Source organism: Aegilops tauschii, chromosome 7, assembly GCF_002575655.3.
Source record: "Aegilops tauschii subsp. strangulata cultivar AL8/78 chromosome 7, Aet v6.0, whole genome shotgun sequence".
In the NCBI taxonomy this organism is placed as follows: domain Eukaryota; kingdom Viridiplantae; phylum Streptophyta; class Magnoliopsida; order Poales; family Poaceae; genus Aegilops; species Aegilops tauschii.
The window spans coordinates 81242735-81264711 of record NC_053041.3 but is presented as its reverse complement, the minus strand read 5'-3'; the positions used below and the strand labels follow the sequence as shown (position 1 = coordinate 81264711).

The following is a 21977-nucleotide window of genomic DNA, read 5'->3' as shown; positions in this document are numbered from 1 at the left end:
TGATGCATACTGAACGCAAAAATAGGCTAGAGTTCAAATAAGTTTAAAAAACATTGAAGTGCCCGTGTAACAGATGAGTTCTCGTCCGAAACCCTGATACTCCGAAAGAGATTGTCCAGTTTGTACACCAGGTGCGTCCAGTTTTCGCCTGACCCTCTCTACTCTTTTTCACATGCTATGCGGGCGAAATGATGATACCATGCCAAGTTCCAAAATTTTCAGAGTTCATTTTGTAGTGATTTTCAATTTCACCGTCATTTAGCTCCCTAAACAAATCGGTAAATGACTGAAAAACAGCAAATGATGTCAGAACGTGTTGGAAATTGATGACGTCGCTTTGAATGATGCATACTGAACGCAAAAATAAGCTGGAGTTCAAATAAGTTTAAAAAACATTGAAGTGCCCGTGTAACAGATGAGTTCTCGTCCGAAACCCTGATACTCCGAAAGAGATTGTCCAGTTTGTACACAAGGTGCGTCCAGTTTTCGCCGTGACCCTCTCTACTCTTTTGCACATGCTATGCGGGCGAAATGATGATACCATGCCAAGTTCCAATATTTTTAGAGTTCATTTTGTAGTGATTTTCAATTTCACCATCATTTAGCTCCCTAAACAAATCGGTAAATGACTGAAAAACAGCAAATGATGTCAGAACATGTTGGAAATTGATGACGTCGCTTTGAATGATGCATACTGAACGCAAAAATAGACTGGAGTTCAAATAAGTTTAAAAACATTGAAGTGCCCGTGTAACAGATGAGTTCTCGTCCGAAACCCTGATACTTCGAAAGAGATTGTCCAGTTTGTAGACGAGGTGCGTCCAGTTTTCGCCGTGACCCTCTCTACTATTTCGCACATGCTATGCGGGCGAAATGATGATACCATGCCAAGTTCCAAAATTTTCAGAGTTCATTTTGTAGTGATTTTCAATTTCACCGTCATTTAGCTCCCTAAACAAATCGGTAAATGACTGAAAAACAGCAAATGATGTCAGAACGTGTTGGAAATTGATGACGTCGCTTTGAATGATGCATGATGAACGCAAAAATAGGCTGGAGTTCAAATAAGTTTAAAAAACATTGAAGTGCCCGTGTAACAGATGAGTTCTAGTCCGAAACACTGATACTCCGAAAGAGATTGTCCAGTTTGTACACGAGGTGCGTCCAGTTTTCGCCGTGACCCTCTCTACTCTTTTGCACATGCTATGCGGGCGAAATGATGATACCATGCCGAGTTCCAAAATTTTCAGAGTTCATTTTGTAGTGATTTTCAATTTCACCGTCATTTAACTCCCTAAACAAATCGGTAAATGACTGAAAAACAGCAAATGATGTCAGAACGTGTTAGAAATTGATGACGTCGCTTTGAATGATGCACACTGAACGCAAAAATAGTCTGGAGTTCAAATAAGTTTCAAAAACATTGAAGTGCCCGTGTAACAGATGAGTTCTCGTTCGAAACCCTGATACTCCGAAAGAGATTGTCCAGTTTGTAAACGAGGTGCGTCCAGTTTTCGCCGTGACCCTCTCTACTCTTTTGCACATGCTATGCGGGTGAAATGATGATACCATGCCGAGTTCCAACATTTTTCAGAGTTCATTTTGTAGTGATTTTCAATTTCACCGTCATTTAGCTCCCTAAACAAATCGGTAAATGACTGAAAAACAGCAAATGATGTCAGAACGTGTTGGAAATTGATGACGTCGCTTTGAATGATGCATACTGAACGCAAAAATAAGCTGGAGTTCAAATAAGTTTAAAAAACATTGAAGTGCCCGTGTAACAGATGAGTTCTCGTCCGAAACCCTGATACTCCGAAAGAGATTGTCCAGTTTGTACACAAGGTGCGTCCAGTTTTCGCCGTGACCCTCTCTACTCTTTTGCACATGCTATGCGGGCGAAATGATGATACCATGCCAAGTTCCAATATTTTCAGAGTTCATTTTGTAGTGATTTTCAATTTCACCATCATTTAGCTCCCTAAACAAATCGGTAAATGACTGAAAAACAGCAAATGATGTCAGAACATGTTGGAAATTGATGACGTCGCTTTGAATGATGCATACTGAACGCAAAAATAGACTGGAGTTCAAATAAGTTTAAAAACATTGAAGTGCCCGTGTAACAGATGAGTTCTCGTCCGAAACCCTGATACTTCGAAAGAGATTGTCCAGTTTGTAGACGAGGTGCGTCCAGTTTTCGCCGTGACCCTCTCTACTATTTCGCACATGCTATGCGGGCGAAATGATGATACCATGCCAAGTTCCAAAATTTTCAGAGTTCATTTTGTAGTGATTTTCAATTTCACCGTCATTTAGCTCCCTAAACAAATCGGTAAATGACTGAAAAACAGCAAATGATGTCAGAACGTGTTGGAAATTGATGACGTCGCTTTGAATGATGCATGATGAACGCAAAAATAGGCTGGAGTTCAAATAAGTTTAAAAAACATTGAAGTGCCCGTGTAACAGATGAGTTCTAGTCCGAAACACTGATACTCCGAAAGAGATTGTCCAGTTTGTACACGAGGTGCGTCCAGTTTTCGCCGTGACCCTCTCTACTCTTTTGCACATGCTATGCGGGCGAAATGATGATACCATGCCGAGTTCCAAAATTTTCAGAGTTCATTTTGTAGTGATTTTCAATTTCACCGTCATTTAACTCCCTAAACAAATCGGTAAATGACTGAAAAACAGCAAATGATGTCAGAACGTGTTAGAAATTGATGACGTCGCTTTGAATGATGCACACTGAACGCAAAAATAGTCTGGAGTTCAAATAAGTTTAAAAAACATTGAAGTGCCCGTGTAACAGATGAGTTCTCGTTCGAAACCCTGATACTCCGAAAGAGATTGTCCAGTTTGTACACGAGGTGCGTCCAGTTTTCGCCGTGACCCTCTCTACTCTTTTGCACATGCTATGCGGGTGAAATGATGATACCATGCCGAGTTCCAACATTTTTCAGAGTTCATTTTGTAGTGATTTTCAATTTCACCGTCATTTAGCTCCCTAAACAAATCGGTAAATGACTGAAAAACAGCAAATGATGTCAGAACGTGTTGGAAATTGATGACGTCGCTTTGAATGATGCATACTGAACGCAAAAATAAGCTGGAGTTCAAATAAGTTTAAAAAACATTGAAGTGCCCGTGTAACAGATGAGTTCTCGTCCGAAACCCTGATACTCCGAAAGAGATTGTCCAGTTTGTACACGAGGTGCGTCCAGTTTTCGCCGTGACCCTCTCTACTCTTTTGCACATGCTATGCGGGCGAAATGATGATACCATGCCAAGTTCCAAAATTTTCAGAGTTCATTTTGTAGTGATTTTCAATTTCACCGTCATTTAGCTCCCTAAACAAATCGGTAAATGACTGAAAAACAGCAAATGATGTCAGAACGTGTTGGAAATTGATGACGTCGCTTTGAATGATGCATACTGAACGCAAAAATAGACTGGAGTTCAAATAAGTTTAAAAAACATTGAAGTGCCCGTGTAACAGATGAGTTCTCGTCCGAAACCCTGATACTCCGAAAGAGATTGTCCAGTTTGTAGACGAGGTGCGTCCAGTTTTCGCCGTGACCTCTCTACTCTATCGCACATGCTATGCGGGCGAAATGATGATACCATGCCAAGTTCCAAAATTTTCAGAGTTCATTTTGTAGTGATTTTCAATTTCACCGTCATTTAGCTCCCTAAACAAATCGGTAAATGACTGAAAAACAGCAAATGATGTCAGAACGTGTTGGAAATTGATGACATCGCTTTGAATGATGCATACTGAACGCAAAAATCGGCTGGAGTTCAAATAAGTTTAAAAAACATTGAAGTGCCTGTGTAACAGATGAGTTCTCGTCCGAAACACTGATACTCCGAAAGAGATTGTCCAGTTTGTACACGAGGTGCGTCCAGTTTTCGCCGTGACCCTCTCTACTCTTTTGCACATGCTATGCGGGCGAAATGATGATACCATGCCGAGTTCCAAAATTTTCAGAGTTCATTTTGTAGTGATTTTCAATTTCACCGTCATTTAGCTCCCTAAACAAATCGGTAAATGACTGAAAAACAGCAAATGATGTCAGAACGTGTTGGAAATTGATGACGTCTCTTTGAATGATGCATACTGAATGCAAAAATAGGCTGGAGTTCAAATAAGTTTAAAAAACATTGAAGTGCCCGTGTAACAGATGAGTTCTCGTCCGAAACCCTGATACTCCGAAAGAGATTGTCCAGTTTGTACACGAGGTGCGTCCAGTTTTCGCCGTGACCCTCTCTACTCTTTTGCACATGCTATGCGGGCGAAATGATGATACCATGCCAAGTTCCAACATTTTCAGAGTTCATTTTGTAGTGATTTTCAATTTCACCGTCATTTAGCTCCCTAAACAAATCGGTAAATGTCTGAAAAACAGCAAATGATGTCAGAACATGTTGGAAATTGATGACGTCGCTTTGAATGATGCATACTGAACGCAAAAATCGGCTGGAGTTCAAATAAGTTTAAAAAACATTGAAGTGCCTGTGTAACAGATGAGTTCTCGTCCGAAACACTGATACTCCGAAAGAGATTGTCCAGTTTGTAGACGAGGTGCGTCCAGTTTTCGCCGTGACCCTCTCTACTCTTTTGCACATGCTATACGGGCGAAATGATGATACCATGCCGATTTCCAAAATTTTCAGAGTTCATTTTGTAGTGATTTTCAATTTCACCGTCATTTAGCTCCCTAAACAAATCGGTAAATGACTGAAAAACAGCAAATGATGTCAGAACGTGTTGGAAATTGATGACGTCGCTTTGAATGATGCATACTGAACGCAAAAATAGACTGGAGTTCAAATAAGTTTAAAAAACATTGAAGTGCCCGTGTAACAGATGAGTTCTCGTCCGAAACCCTGATACTCCGAAAGAGATTGTCCAGTTTGTAGACGAGGTGCGTCCAGTTTTCGCCGTGACCCTCTCTACTCTTTCGCACATGCTATGTGGGCGAAATGATGATACCATGCCAAGTTCCAAAATTTTCAGAGTTCATTTTGTACTGATTTTCAATTTCACCGTCATTTAGCTCCCTAAACAAATCGGTAAATGACTGAAAAATAGCAAATGATGTCAGAACGTGTTGGAAATTGATGACATCGCTTTGAATGATGCATACTGAACGCAAAAAATCGGCTGGAGTTCAAATAAGTTTAAAAAACATTGAAGTGCCTGTGTAACAGATGAGTTCTCGTCCGAAACACTGATACTCCGAAAGAGATTGTCCAGTTTGTACACGAGGTGCGTCCAGTTTTCGCCGTGACCCTCTCTACTCTTTTGCACATGCTATGCGGGCGAAATGATGATACCATGCCGAGTTCCAAAATTTTCAGAGTTCATTTTGTAGTGATTTTCAATTTCACCGTCATTTAGCTTCCTAAACAAATCGGTAAATGACTGAAAAACAGCAAATGATGTCAGAACGTGTTGGAAATTGATGACGTCGCTCTGAATTATGCATACTGAACGCAAAAATAGGCTGGAGTTCAAATAAGTTTAAAAAACATTGAAGTGCCCATGTAACAGATGAGTTCTCGTCCAAAACACTGATACTCCGAAAGAGATTGTCCAGTTTGTACACGAGGTGCGTCCAGTTTTCGCCGTGACCCTCTCTACTCTATTGCACATGCTATGCGGGCGAAATGATGATACCATGCCGAGTCCAAAATTTTCAGAGTTCATTTTGTAGTGATTTTCAATTTCACCGTCATTTAGCTCCCTAAACAAATCGGTAAATGACTGAAAAACAGCAAATGATGTCAGAACATGTTGGAAATTGATGACGTCGCTTTGAATGATGCATACTGAACGCAAAAATAGACTGGAGTTCAAATAAGTTTAAAAACATTGAAGTGCCCGTGTAACAGATGAGTTCTCGTCCGAAACCCTGATACTTCGAAAGAGATTGTCCAGTTTGTAGACGAGGTGCGTCCAGTTTTCGCCGTGACCCTCTCTACTATTTCGCACATGCTATGCGGGCGAAATGATGATACCATGCCAAGTTCCAAAATTTTCAGAGTTCATTTTGTAGTGATTTTCAATTTCACCGTCATTTAGCTCCCTAAACAAATCGGTAAATGACTGAAAAACAGCAAATGATGTCAGAACGTGTTGGAAATTGATGACGTCGCTTTGAATGATGCATGATGAACGCAAAAATAGGCTGGAGTTCAAATAAGTTTAAAAAACATTGAAGTGCCCGTGTAACAGATGAGTTCTAGTCCGAAACACTGATACTCCGAAAGAGATTGTCCAGTTTGTACACGAGGTGCGTCCAGTTTTCGCCGTGACCCTCTCTACTCTTTTGCACATGCTATGCGGGCGAAATGATGATACCATGCCGAGTTCCAAAATTTTCAGAGTTCATTTTGTAGTGATTTTCAATTTCACCGTCATTTAACTCCCTAAACAAATCGGTAAATGACTGAAAAACAGCAAATGATGTCAGAACGTGTTAGAAATTGATGACGTCGCTTTGAATGATGCACACTGAACGCAAAAATAGTCTGGAGTTCAAATAAGTTTAAAAAACATTGAAGTGCCCGTGTAACAGATGAGTTCTCGTTCGAAACCCTGATACTCCGAAAGAGATTGTCCAGTTTGTACACGAGGTGCGTCCAGTTTTCGCCGTGACCCTCTCTACTCTTTTGCACATGCTATGCGGGTGAAATGATGATACCATGCCGAGTTCCAACATTTTTCAGAGTTCATTTTGTAGTGATTTTCAATTTCACCGTCATTTAGCTCCCTAAACAAATCGGTAAATGACTCAAAAACAGCAAATGATGTCAAAACGTGTTGGAAATTGATGACGTCGCTTTGAATGATGCATACTGAACGCAAAAATAAGCTGGAGTTCAAATAAGTTTAAAAAACATTGAAGTGCCCATGTAACAGATGAGTTCTCGTCCAAAACACTGATACTCCGAAAGAGATTGTCCAGTTTGTACACGAGGTGCGTCCAGTTTTCGCCGTGACCCTCTCTACTCTTTTGCACATGCTATGCGGGTGAAATGATGATACCATGCCGAGTTCCAACATTTTTCAGAGTTCATTTTGTAGTGATTTTCAATTTCACCGTCATTTAGCTCCCTAAACAAATCGGTAAATGACTGAAAAACAGCAAATGATGTCAGAACGTGTTGGAAATTGATGACGTCGCTTTGAATGATGCATACTGAACGCAAAAATAAGCTGGAGTTCAAATAAGTTTAAAAACATTGAAGTGCCCGTGTAACAGATGAGTTCTCGTCCGAAACCCTGATACTCCGAAAGAGATTGTCCAGTTTGTAGACGAGGTGCGTCCAGTTTTCGCCGTGACCCTCTCTACTATTTCGCACATGCTATGCGGGCGAAATGATGATACCATGGCAAGTTCCAAAATTTTCAGAGTTCATTTTGTAGTGATTTTCAATTTCACCGTCATTTAGCTCCCTAAACAAATCGGTAAATGACTGAAAAACAGCAAATGATGTCAGAACGTGTTGGAAATTGATGACGTCGCTTTGAATGATGCATGATGAACGCAAAAATAGGCTGGAGTTCAAATAAGTTTAAAAAACATTGAAGTGCCCGTGTAACAGATGAGTTCTAGTCCGAAACACTGATACTCCGAAAGAGATTGTCCAGTTTGTACACGAGGTGCGTCCACTTTTCGCCGTGACCCTCTCTACTCTTTTGCACATGCTATGCGGGCGAAATGATGATACCATGCCGAGTTCCAAAATTTTCAGAGTTCATTTTGTAGTGATTTTCAATTTCACAGTCATTTAGCTCCCTAAACAAATCGGTAAATGACTGAAAAACAGCAAATGATGTCAGAACGTGTTGGAAATTGATGACGTCGCTTTGAATGATGCATACTGAACGCAAAAATAGTCTGGAGTTCAAATAAGTTTAAAAAACATTGAAGTGCCCGTGTAACAGATGAGTTCTCGTCCGAAACCCTCATACTCCGAAAGAGATTGTCCAGTTTGTACACGAGGTGCGTCCAGTTTTCGCCGTGACCCTCTCTACTCTTTTGCACATGCTATGCGGGCAAAATGATGATACCATGCCGAGTTCCAAAATTTTCAGAGTTCATTTTGTAGTGATTTTCAATTTCACCGTCATTTAGCTCCCTAAACAAATCGGTATATGACTGAAAAACAGCAAATGATGTCAGAACGTGTTGGAAATTGATGACGTCGCTTTGAATGATGCATACTGAACGCAAAAATAGACTGGAGTTCAAATAAGTTTAAAAAACATTGAAGTGCCCGTGTAACAGATGAGTTCTCGTCCGAAACCCTGATACTCCGAAAGAGATTGTCCAGTTTGTAGACGAGGTGCATCCAGTTTTCGCCGTGACCCTCTCTACTCTTTCGCACATGCTATGCGGGCGAAATGATGATACCATGCCAAGTTCCAACATTTTCAGAGTTCATTTTGTAGTGATTTTCAATTTCACCGTCATTTAGCTCCCTAAACAAATCGGTAAATGACTGAAAAACAGCAAATGATGTCAGAACGTGTTGGAAATTGATGACGTCGCTTTGAATGATGCATAATGAACGCAAAAATAGGCTGGAGTTCAAATAAGTTTAAAAAACATTGAAGTGCCCGTGTAACAGATGAGTTCTCGTCCGAAACCCTGATACTCCGAAAGAGATTGTCCAGTTTGTACACGAGGTGCGTCCAGTTTTCGCCGTGACCCTCTCTACTCTTTCGCACATGCTATGCGGGCGAAATGATGATACCATGCCGAGTTCCAAAATTTTCAGAGTTCATTTTGTAGTGATTTTCAATTTCACCGTCATTTAGCTCCCTAAACAAATCGGTAAATGACTGAAAAACAGCAAATGATGTCAGAACGTGTTGGAAAATTATGACGTCGCTCTGAATTATGCATACTGAACGCAAAAATAGGCTGGAGTTCAAATAAGTTTCAAAAACATTGAAGTGCCCGTGTAACCGATGAGTTCTCGTCCGAAACCCTGATAGTCCGAAAGAGATTGTCCAGTTTGTAGACGAGGTGCATCCAGTTTTCGCCGTGACCCTCTCTACTCTTTTGCACATGCTATGCGGGCGAAATGATGATACCATGCCGAGTTCCAAAATTTTCGGAGTTCATTTTGTAGTGATTTTCAATTTCACCGTCATTAGCTCCCTAAACAAATCGGTAAATGACTGAAAAACAGCAAATGATGTCAGAACGTGTTGGAAATTGATGACGTCGCTTTGAATGATGCATACTGAACGCAAAAATAGACTGGAGTTCAAATAAGTTTAAAAAACATTGAAGTGCCCGTGTAACAGATGAGTTCTCGTCCGAAACCCTGATAGTCCGAAAGATATTGTCCAGTTTGTAGACGAGGTGCGTCCAGTTTTCGCCGTGACCCTCTCTACTCTTTTGCACATGCTATGCGGGCGAAATGATGATACCATGCCGAGTCCAAAATTTTCAGAGTTCATTTTGTAGTGATTTTCAATTTCACCGTCATTTAGCTCCCTAAACAAATCGGTAAATGACTGAAAAACAGCAAATGATGTCAGAACATGTTGGAAATTGATGACGTCGCTTTGAATGATGCATACTGAACGCAAAAATAGGCTGGAGTTCAAATAAGTTTAAAAAACATTGAAGTGCCCGTGTAACAGATTAGTTCTCGTCCGAAACACTGATACTCCGAAAGAGATTGTCCAGTTTGTACACGAGGTGCGTCCAGTTTTCGCCGTGACCCTCTCTACTCTTTTGCACATGCTATGCGGGCGAAATGATGATACCATGCCGAGTTCCAAAATTTTCAGAGTTCATTTTGTAGTGATTTTCAATTTCACCGTCATTTAACTCCCTAAACAAATCGGTAAATGACTGAAAAACAGCAAATGATGTCAGAACGTGTTAGAAATTGATGACGTCGCTTTGAATGATGCACACTGAACGCAAAAATAGTCTGGAGTTCAAATAAGTTTAAAAAACATTGAAGTGCCCGTGTAACAGATGAGTTCTCGTTCGAAACCCTGATACTCCGATAGAGATTGTCCAGTTTGTACACGAGGTGCGTCCAGTTTTCGCCGTGACCCTCTCTACTCTTTTGCACATGCTATGCGGGTGAAATGATGATACCATGCCAAGTTCCAACATTTTTCAGAGTTCATTTTGTAGTGATTTTCAATTTCACCGTCATTTAGCTCCCTAAACAAATCGGTAAATGACTGAAAAACAGCAAATGATGTCAGAACGTGTTGGAAATTGATGACGTCGCTTTGAATGATGCATACTGAACGCAAAATTAGGCTAGAGTTCAAATAAGTTTAAAAAACATTGAAGTGCTCGTGTAACAGATGAGTTCTCGTCCGAAACCCTGATACTCCGAAAGAGATTGTCCAGTTTGCACACGAGGTGCGTCCAGTTTTCGCCGTGACCCTCTCTACTCTTTTTCACATGCTATGCGGGCGAAATGATGATACCATGCCAAGTTCCAACATTTTCAGAGTTCATTTTGTAGTGATTTTCAATTTCACCGTCATTTAGCTCCCTAAACAAATCGGTAAATGACTGAAAAACAGAAAATGATGTCAGAACGTGTTGGAAATTGATGACGTCGCTTTGAATGATGCATACTGAACGCAAAAATAGGCTGGAGTTCAAATAAGTTTAAAAAACATTGAAGTGCCTGTGTAACAGATGAGTTCTCGTCCGAAACCCTGATACTCCGAAAGAGATTGTCCAGTTTGTACACGAGGTGCGTCCAGTTTTCGCCGTGACCCTCTCTACTCTTTTGCACATGCTATGCGGGCGAAATGATGATACCGTGCCCAGTTCCAACATTTTCAGAGTTCATTTTGTAGTGATTTTCAATTTCACCGTCATTTAGCTCCCTAAACAAATCGGTAAATGACTGAAAAACAGCAAATGATGTCAGAACGTGTTGGAAATTGATGACGTCGCTTTGAATGATGCATACTGAATGCCAAAATAGGCTGGAGTTCAAATCACTGAAAAACAGCAAATGATGTCAGAACGTGTTGGAAATTGATGACGTCGCTTTCAATGGTGTGTACGGAACGCAAAAAAGTCTGGAGTTGTAATAAGTTTAAAAAAATGAAGTGCCCATGTAACAGATGAGTCTCGTCAGAAACCCTGATACTTCGAAAGAGATTGTCCAGTTTGTATATGAAGTGCATGCAGTTTTTGCCGTAACACAAGAAGTCCGGAGTTGTAATAAGTTATTAAAGATAAAAAAGAGGCACAATGCTCGTTAATTAGCTTCAAGCCTTTCGGAATAGTGCAAACTGCACTGCACATAGCTCCGTGCAGTCTACACTATTCCTCAAGGCTTAAAGCTAAGCAACGTGCAGATGAGCATTGCGCCTCTCCTTCATCGTCTCTCCACTCAGGGCTTATAAACCGCTCCTAGTGCCTCTCTCTTCACGAGGTGGGACTAAAAAACAGCTTACTAAGAAACTATAGTACCGGTTCATGGCACGAACCGGTACTAAAGGTGCCCGTGGGGCCCAGCCTGACCACAGCCTGACGCAGCATCATTAGTACCGGTTCGTGACACGAACCGATACAAAAGGTTGCTCACGAACCGGTACTAATGATCTCCGCCCGCCTAGCCGTTGGAACCGGCACTAATGGACACATTAGTGCCGGCTCAAAATCAAACCGGCACTAATGTGCTTCAAATTTGACCCTTTTTTCTACTAGTGAGGGCCGGCCCTGAGGAGGGGCAGCAGGGGCGGGCGCCCCGGGGCCCCGATGTCCAGCGGGCCCCTCCGACGTATTCAGCTAGCCCATGGCCCAGGCCCCAAGGAAACTAAGGACGTAGTTGGTAGCCCACGCGTACGTCTACGATCGTCATGTTTTCTTCCCCGTCGTGTTCGCCGGCCTGTTGACTGGTTCGCGGCGGTTTCGGCAGATTTGTTTTCGCCCCGGATGCGAGTCGCATGCCGACGACTCCGGGCTCGTGCAGGGCGTCCTCACCATCAACCCCACGTCCCGCCTCCGGAGGCCTCACGATCTACAAATCTTAAGATTGTATTTTGGGGGCCTCATAATCTACAAATCCGAAGATTTGTAGATGGATTTGTAGATCGTGAACTCCACAACCAATTTCTTCGATGATGTCGCGCAGCTTGGAGTCCAGACAATGGAAAGATTGATCCATGCATGGTTGTTTCAGTCGAGATGTTGATAATTAGTTGAGTTTTTATTTATCTGGTATAATTTTTTCATGGCAGAGGCAATCTGAATACTATCATGGGGTCATGGGGATTATGGGAGTCAAGGGCCTCACGATCTATAAATATGAAGATTGATCTTCATATTGTGTATGTTTAAACCTTATAGAAGAATGTCGAGCATTTATCAAGGTTTGAAAAGATAATATCGAAGTTTAAACCTTATAGAAGAATGTTTGATTGTAACTACACGTGCATGTTTGAAAACTGGGCACCTTCTAGCATAGGTGGAAAAAAATGATAACATCTATCGCCAGACCAGAAATAGTACAGTGTCCTTGTTGTCTTCACACTCTTACATCCCAGAGAAGCACGTGCATGAGAACATTCTCCACTGCCGAGCATTCAACTATAGAAACACTAAGACATGTAGCAGTGTGCAACTATAGAACAGTCTCCACTGCCGAACATTCAACTATAGATCATTCTCCACTGCTGTGCATTCAACTATAGAAACATGCTTGATCGAGGGAAGCATCACAAGGCTCCGACCAGTGCAGATCTCAGATTTTGCCAACTCAGATATTTCTATCTATCTTATTCTGAAAACAGAAACAATTATAACTTAATTTGCTTGCTGAAACAGTTAGAAATTAGAACCAACAAATGGTATAATGAGGCATGTTTTAAACATCCATCAGATGATCCGTAAAGTTAATTAATAATATATAATTATCATGACGACATGCAACTCGCACATTAGACTTACATGAAGTGAAACACAATTTTTTCACTTACATGGACTGTGATGTCGAGGACATAATTGAACCCAGCCGAGGCTGCAGTGTGATATAGGAAATCAGAGAGTATAAGTTGACAATAGTGAGGAAAAACTAAAAGAATGTTGTTAAGACGATAATATCTTTCCCAAAAAAAACAGCTCCTCCCCCGCGTCGCCTCCCCGAGCGGGGCGACCGGGGGCTCTCGTCGCCCCTCCCAGCCCTCCCCTCCCCCTCCTTCCCTTCCGCCGCCGTCGGCCTGGGCCACCGGGCCTTGCCCGCGTGGTGCCGGCGGCGGCGGCCCCGGCCTTCCCCCCCCCCCCCCCCCCCCCGCATGGCGCCTCGGCTCGGGCGGACGGCGGCCGACGGGGGTGCTCCTCGGCGACAATGGATCTGGCGGCTGCGCGGCTCCCTGGGCAGCGGAGTGCTGGGTGGCGTGTGGGCGGTGGCGCGGCCGCTTGGCGGCGGGGCGGCGCGGTGGCTCGCGGCGGGCCTCCCCGGCCCAGATCTGGGCCCTTTTGGGCTCGATCTGGGTATGGGCGGGCCTGGCCCGGTCTGCTTGTGGCGTCTCCGGCGGGTCAGGGGCGTGACTCGTGCTGGGGGTGGTGGCGACGGTGGCTCGCCTTCTGCAGCGCGGCGACGGGGGCTTCGCGAGCCCGTTTCGGGCTCGGCTGGGCCGGGGGTGGCCCGGTTTGCCCCTGTGCTGCGTCCGGTCGGATCCCGCCGGGGGCGGTGGAGGATGTCCCCTCCCGCGAGGCTGCTGATGTTGCCGCTCCTGGTTCCTGGTTGCGTCGTCTTGTTTCCGTCGGTCCCGTTTCGTTTGCCATGGTGAGACAGCGATGGAGACTGCTCGACCGTGGTGGCGCAAGTTGGTGGGCGGTGTGTTTGGTGGCGCGGGATGGATCGTCTGGGGTCGTGGTTGGTGGGTGGTCGGGAGAAATCCTTGTCGGCAGGGCCGGCACCGACGCGGTGACGCCCGTGGGCGCCGCCGTGCCTTCCTGAAGGGCGTCGGGCATACCCCTTCCACCTCACCCCTCGCGTACCGGGGGAAACCCTAGGACATGTCCGGGCAACAGCGTCGTCATCGTCGCGATCCTTCTTGAAGGTGTTGTTTAGTATGCGGCGGTCCGGAGTGCTAGGAGCGTGGTGGAATTTTCCGGTGGGCGCGGCGGTTGCGGGTCCTCATCGTTTTCGTTGATCCGCCGTTGTTGGCATTATTTTCTCTTCAGTTCCTTTTTCGTTTCTTTTGGGCTTGCTTGTGATGAGGCCCCAGCAAATGTATCGTGTGGTCGTTGCTTTATAATATAAAACGGGGGGCAACCCTTTTTCGGTATAAGTTGACAATAGTTCAGAAAGACCAAAACAGTAGCCATACATCGATGGGATGGAACATGATACAAATATTCAGTCATCTATGACTATGAACATAGCCAAAAAACATGACGAACATCCTGTAGGATAACCTCCCATTAAAGTGGAAAAATAGTGGAGGGGAATTAGGAATGGAGCCATGAAGGAATTAGGAAGAACCTGATACGGTGCCAGGATTGAAGCATGACGAAACTGAAATCCAAAATACCTGAAGAAGAAAAAATAATAAATCAAGGTTAATTAGGGGATGCAATCAGGGATTAACATAAGTGAAATTCTCGATGCTACCCTGTCTAGCTGGGATTCAGATTCCTCCGCTCCGGCACACCAACTTCTGACAGAGACTGAATCCTCAAGAGCAAAGGGTGTGGAGGCCTGGCTGTGGGGCAGCTCCATCGGTTGAGAAGATGAAGAGGGAGAAGGAAATCCATCAATCAGCGAGATCAGTCTATGCGGAGGAATAAACGGGCGATACTACCACATCTTCTGGATCACGTGAAGTGAAGGCTTTGGCCACGGGCGGCGCAGCCAGGAATGAGAAAGAGGGGGTAGATATAGAGGGCAGATGAGAAGAATCGGTGGATATTTATTCGTTCAGGGAAACGAACGAACCTCCGAGAGTTTGTTGATTAGATTAATACGGAGGGAGTAACAGTATAGGGTAAGACGAAAAGGTCAGGAAGATAACGCATCGGGAAAATACCATTTTTTCGATGAAATGTTGAACAAATTAATACGCTAAACCTGCATGGCTGCATGTAAGGAAGCGCATGATGATTTAAGAACTGCTGATGTGGCTAGATTGATGATGTGGACACCCTGCATGTTTAGATAAATAGGATAGCGGGATCATTCTTTTAGGTACTCCCTCCATTTAGGTGAATAAGTCATTTTAGGTTGTGCACCGTGACCAAGGAGAAGAGGAAAACGAGAGAACTTAATGTTTATTTGCTAATTAATAGCATTGCATGCAATGAACTAACCACTGCATGTCATGTTTGGTAGTCTCAAGTCATTAAAAGCATGCACACCTCATATCTCTTATTGGTTGATATGTCAAGAAACAAGAAACAAGATAGAAGTTAATGCACCGCGCCTAAGTGTTTTGGGATTATTTAGTTTTCATAAAATGACTTACATACCTAGACGGAGGGAGTATATAGGATTTCTGATTACTAGCAGCCACAAAGTGGCCTTTATCATCTCGAATAATAGCCCCTGTTGCACCAAGTTGGCATCATAACCTGCATCGACATTGGTGGTCACAAACCCATCCGAAGCTCTACACCATTTGCTTGTCCTCCTTTTTGCTGCGTCTATTGTTGCCCTTGTAAAATTCGCCATCAAAACTTGGATAGACATTACTGCTTGAGATATTTCTTGGGCATTCTCACCATGAACTTTCTGTCTCCTAATCCATCAAATATACCATGTTGTGGTTAGAATTACTTCACAGAGATCAGTCCTTGACCTGTCCACTATTTAACAAATTTGCTTGCAAGCAGATAATCAAGAATTGCACTCCCAACCCGATCAGTTTCACTAGCTTCTTGAATGATTTCCCAATGACCCATTTTCCTCCAAATCTCTCGAGCATGTCTACAATGGAATAAAGTATGCTTTATATCCTCGCATGACCCAGAGCAGATCGGACACGAGCTAACTTTGTCACATGTCTGTTTGCTAGCACCAGATCGGACACGAGCTAACTTTTGTCACATGTCTGTTTGCTAGCACCCCATAGCAGGGTAGGATCCCATGCAAACACTTCCACCCAAAGATTTTTATTTTCGCCGGTAACTTGCATGACCATAGCTCCTCCCAGAATTTGGTACCATTAGTAGATCCTGGTTTTTCCATTCCTTTAATTTTGTTCCCAAGCTGTGACTCCCACTCAAGATGGTACGCAGATCTAACAGAAAAGAAGCCATTTTTATTAAACCTCCAAGCCACGAAATCTTCCATGCCATGCTGACTTAGCAGGATCGCTAGAATGTGTTGCACCTCAATAGGCCAGAATATGGAACGTACAAATTCTTCATCCCAATTTCCACTGATTGGGTCAATGAGCTAGTCAACAGTACTAATTAGCATATGCCCCCTTGGTGTCTCCCATCCTCCCAAATATCGATTTGTCTCCCATCCCCCACTCTCCATATGGCTACCTTGTTAAATGTATGTAAACCAACAAGGATGCTTTGCCACGTAAAGGAGGAACCCCTCTTCAATTTTGCTTTCAAAATGTCTCCATACGGAAAATATTTGCTTCTCAGTATCTTGCACATAGACTTTCAGGGTCAGATAACATTCTCCAAATTTGTTTAGCTAACATTGCCTTATTAAAACATATATAAACACTTCCACCCAAATGAACATTTTTTTTCTAGCACAACCATGGGCTAGCTTAGGAGGCAGTCTTCGGGGCATCACGAATGCTATATCTCGCTTATAGTGAGACTGGCATCTGTCTCGCCTGAAGAGCTTGTGCGTACGGGCGGGCCCGTTAGCCCTACCGTTCGCTCACTTGTTCAGTCGCTCGCTCGCTCGTTCTGCGTACGGTTTTGTCTGTATTTTTTTCACTTCTTCATTTTCCTTTACTTTTTCATTCGGTTTACCTTTTTCCATTGATTTTCTGTTTTTCTCATTTTTTTTGTTTCTTTCAAGGGTTTTACTGGGTTTTTCTTAATTTATTTTTGAGTCAATTACACCAGTGGTTCTACAACTTGGCGCAAACGGTCACTTTGGTGCTGGAACTTGTGGCATACACTAAACTGGTGCAATAACTTGGCTCAGACGTGCAAATACGGTACAAATCACGTTCGGATACAAAATCGACGCTGACTTGGCGTGCCAGCGTGGCACAGGGCCTGCTGTCAGCGACTAGAAGGCTGAGAGGAGCACGTGTGGCCTATTTTTTGCAAAAACCCCCTTGATTTCATAAAAAAACCATGTCTACATGTTAGTTGCCTTTTTATTTTTTCCGCCTAAATGACACGTCTCGAACACACGACCTACGACAAGAATGAATGCGGTCATGGCCACTACACCACTCAAGTTATGATGGATTTGGTCAATAACAGTCCTTAATGTAGTATAATTTTCAAAGATCTACAATTTCATAGTAGCTACAATTGAATATTCATATGAAATTTTAAAATTTAAATTATGAATATTTTTTATTATACAAATGTTGAAATATAGAAATGTGCATATAATTATTGAAGGGTTTGTAATTATAATTTTTATGTATATGCAAAAAATGATTAATTTAAAATTAAGGATATTAATATTGTATTTTAAAAATGATAAAAACATTTTTATAATTCATAAATAATTTTATATATATTAAGGTTTTGAAAATAATACGTGTTTTTTTTTAAAATTAAGTTATTTTGTTTGGGTTTATATAATATTTATACACCAAAAATATTTGAAAGTTATTTTTATCACTGAGGTTATAATTTACATAGCTTTTACAAATTTCCAAAAGAAACGAGCAGGTCCAAATGGGCTGCACAGACTGCAGCCCATTTTGGCTCAACGAGCGCCTGCGGTTAAATATATTTTGTGTAGTTATCTGTAGCACATGAAGGCTGTACCGATGGACTGGCAAGGACCGAATTTGTGATAGCTATACATCGCTGAATCGAGAATCGGAGTACTCGTTTTCCTTGTTATTTTTTCCTTGTCGGCAAGGGCTTTTTTGCGAGAAATAAAAAAGTCGAGATGGTTTTCACAAAAAATAGGCCATACCCATACGTATATCTGGCCATGGCCGGGCTTGGGCCAGGCCTGAAAAAGCCCACGGCAGAAAACTGAGGCCCAGGCCCTCCCAGGCCCTACCATCAGACCTACTTTTGAAGCCCAAGCCCGGCCCATCTAGTAAAAAGCCCTGAAAATCCCTTAGGGCTTAGGGCCGTGGGCCGGGCCTCTTCCTTAAAATGCCAATATGCCAAGCCCAAGCCCGTCCAGGCCCTACTGATGGGCTCAAAACTCAGGCCCAAGCCCGGCCCACGGGCAAGCCCATCGGGCCTAGGCCCTGGATTTTAGGGCCGGGCCTGGGTGGGCCGACAGGGCCGGGCCTGAGATGGCCAGGACTACCCATACGCCCCCTCCATGTCTTGTAGTCGCTGACAGCGGACCCCACGCCACGCTGGCACGTCTAATCAGCTGCTCGGGCGTACACAAACGTGATTTGCACCGTATTTGCACGTTCGAGCCAACTTATTACACCAGTTCAATGTATGCCACAAGTTCTAACACCAAAGTGATTGTTTGTGTCAAGTTCTAGCAACACCGGTGTAATTGACTCTTTATTTTTATCTTCTCTTTCTTTCATGTCCGGTTTTTACTGGTTTTTGTTTCTCTTTTGTTCCTTTGTTTTTGTGTTTCATTTTCTGCTTTTTTTATGTGTACATTTTTCGTATACACCAGTAACATGTTTTATATACAAGTTTAACATTTTTAAATACACAATTAATATTTTTTAAACATATATTTTAGATGTCTATTGTTTTCATAAAAATTATACATTTTTGTAGATATCAGGCACATTTTATATATACATGTTTATAATTTTCCAAATTCAAGATTAAAATTTTAAGAACATATTTTTTATGTCTATCAAGTTTAACATTTTTTTTGAATACATGATTAATATTTTTTAAACATATATTTTAGGTGTCTATTGTTTTCATAAAAAATTATTTTGTAGACATCAGGAACATTTTATATATACATGTTTATAATTTCCCAAATTCAAGATTAATTTTTTTAAACATATGTTTTTATGTCTATCTTCTGAATACACATTCTACATCTTTTGTATACATCAGGAATATATTTCATACATGTTTAACAGTGTCGAAATACATGATTAACATTTTTGAAAACTTAAATATTTTCATGCCTACTTTTCTTCCATACATATTGTACATTTTCCTATATATTCTTTGTATACATCCGAAATATTTTTTCTATAAACATTTAATATTTTTAAATGCATGATTAGCATTTTTCAATAAAAAATGTAAACTTGTTGTTTTTAATTTCTATATTTTTTCATTACCCATTGTATATTTTTTCTATACATGAGAAACATTTTTTCTATACACATTTAAATTTTTTGAATGCCTTCAGCCAGACGTCCTACTGTCTCACTTGAAGAGACATAGGCGTGCCCTCGGGACAGTAGGTGAGGCCCTGAGATCAAAACCCCACATTCTCCGATATTTTTGGCTGCGATGCGGAGCAGCCCAGCCGGCCCACGTAAGGATCATGCTTATAGGGTTAAAAGAATCAATATACGAGGAAAACAGTAAAATTATTTTGCTTCATTTAGGACATGGTGATGGATAAATAGTAAAAAACTTGTTTTTACCCATAGAAGTCAGTTGTTGGTTATCATTGTTAGAGTAATATACATACATGCAGTCCTGAGCTCAATTTGCATCCATGCACCAATTTTTTCCTCCTTTCCCCTCTTTTTCCTCTTATTATCAATTATAATTTAAAGGCCTCCCAGCAAGCAGCTATACACGCGCAAATCAAGTTGAGCCAGCAGAAACATAAGAGCTCCTGTGTTTTCCTCCTAAACCTATATTTCAATGCAAAATGTTCTGAATTCTCATGTGATCGTGTCCCGGGCGGCGACACTTCTGAAGAAGTGGACAGGAAGGCGACTTCCAGACGTCCTGGCTCTGGTATCTGTCTACTCTGCAGCGACATTGGCGTATCGCAGCTTGGCGTGAGCTGAATTAGAACAGACAGTAAGGAATTCAGGCATCATGTGATCTCACGGGTAATGCAATTGGAGAACTGTTTTGCAGAATGAACAAAGAAGACAGCCTATGTACAGAACCTAAAAACTGAACTAGTGTAGGATACAACCTGAATTTGGTTCAGTTATTCAAATCATTTACAGTATGCTAAATCAAATAGAAGCCGGGATTACAGTATGCTAATCAAACAGAAACTCGACTACTGTGGGTTTCCAAGTTCCAAAGTTACTACAGTATGCTAACCAAAGACAGCAGTATGAAACCAAAAATAACTGTACCACTACAGATCAAGGTTTAGTGTGAATATGTGACACGTAATGATTTTTCTCCCCCAACAACCTTCTGGCATCTCTACAACTACTGCAAATACCTGAAGATTTCCATTCAACTCCTTCTACTTTATATCTAACACAACAGTCCAGACAGCTCCCAAGTCCTAAGTGAAGATTAGCAGCGATTTGCTGAAACTAGCTTTTGTGAAATACTGTAGGATATATCCTGAATGTTGTTCCACATGTTGTTCAAAGAATTTATAGTATGCTAAATCAAACAGAATTACAGTACAAATAAAGAGTTTCTACAAAGTGACAAATAGTGCCCAACGGGACAACCTAATTATGTGTATCAAGGACACTACTATCACTATGAAACCAATAATTTCTGTGCCAGGGTTTAGTGTGTACGTATATGTTATGATTTTTTCCACAAACAAACTGGATTCAGATTGCCTTGTACTAGCATCTTTACAGCAGGCATAATGGAAATACAACCTGTTTACATCCAACTCCTTCTACTTATACCTAATACTACAACAGTCCAGACAACTCCCAAGTCCTAACACACCTTGTGCTGCAGAGAAGAAGATGGTGCAGAGAAGGAGACGGCGAAGCGCAAGTCAATGAGCTCCAAGATGGCGTCGCGGAAGAAGCCGGCGCCGAAGCTGGACACAGCCTTCTGCTGCCCCTTTTGCAACCACCCCGGCGGCGTGGCCTGCACCATAGACCTCAAGCTCTACGTCGCCAGCGCCGTGTGCTACGTCTGCGAGGAGGCCTACCACACCACGGCGCACCACCTCACCGAGCCCGTCGACGTCTACCACGACTGGATCGACGCCTGCGAGATGGCCAACCAAGACGTCGACGCCCAAGCTGGGGACTGCTACAAACCACAGCGACGACGAGGACGACGAGGACAGCGATGCCTGATCGATCGATCGTGTCCGGTCGAGCTGGTTTCAGGTTTCTAGCTAGACGATGCATGCTATGCTATGCTTTTGATGTTGGATTCGTCTTTGTCCGTGGAGTTCAGCTGTGGCAGTTTAGCTGACATTAGATGGATGGATGTAGACCTGTTGCTACGCAAGGTGCAAGTGCAACTGATGAGCTCTCAACTTGTGGTCTTGTCCGATGATCTAGGTGGCTTTCATGTACCGATCCAAACGACCTCAACCCAATGCTGCGTAGTTTTGATATTTGAATCGTGTCTCTCCAGTTTCAGCTGTTTGCCTGAAATTGTATTGATTGGAGCCTCTAGTACTCTTCTACCTCTGTTGCTGCGCGATGTGTAATTGATGAGAAATATAAGAGCGTTTAGATCAGTAAAGTAATAACGATCTAAACGCTCTTATATTTATTTAGGGAGGGAGTACTAGCTACTCCCTCTGTCCCAAAATATAAGAACGCTTTTAACATTATACTAGTTCAAAAACGTTCTTATATTATGGGACGGAGGGAGTAGCTTTTACTCACAACTCACGAGACAACAGTGTTAGAAAAAAAAAATCACACCGTTTTAGAACAAAGACGCTCTGCAAGTTCTGTCCAAAAATAGCCATGCAACCATTGC

The 21977-nt window shown here is 42.4% G+C and overlaps 1 protein-coding gene across 1 annotated transcript; it reads left to right on the top strand.

Moving 5' to 3' along the window:
* The first annotated feature begins 21042 nt into the window (after nucleotides 1-21042).
* LOC120972434 (transcription elongation factor 1 homolog) lies at nucleotides 21043-21378 on the top strand. The gene has a single exon (XM_040397985.3). It carries the CDS (start codon nucleotides 21043-21045, stop codon nucleotides 21376-21378), a length of 336 nt encoding a protein of 111 aa, XP_040253919.2.
* The last annotated feature ends 599 nt before the right edge of the window (nucleotides 21379-21977 follow it).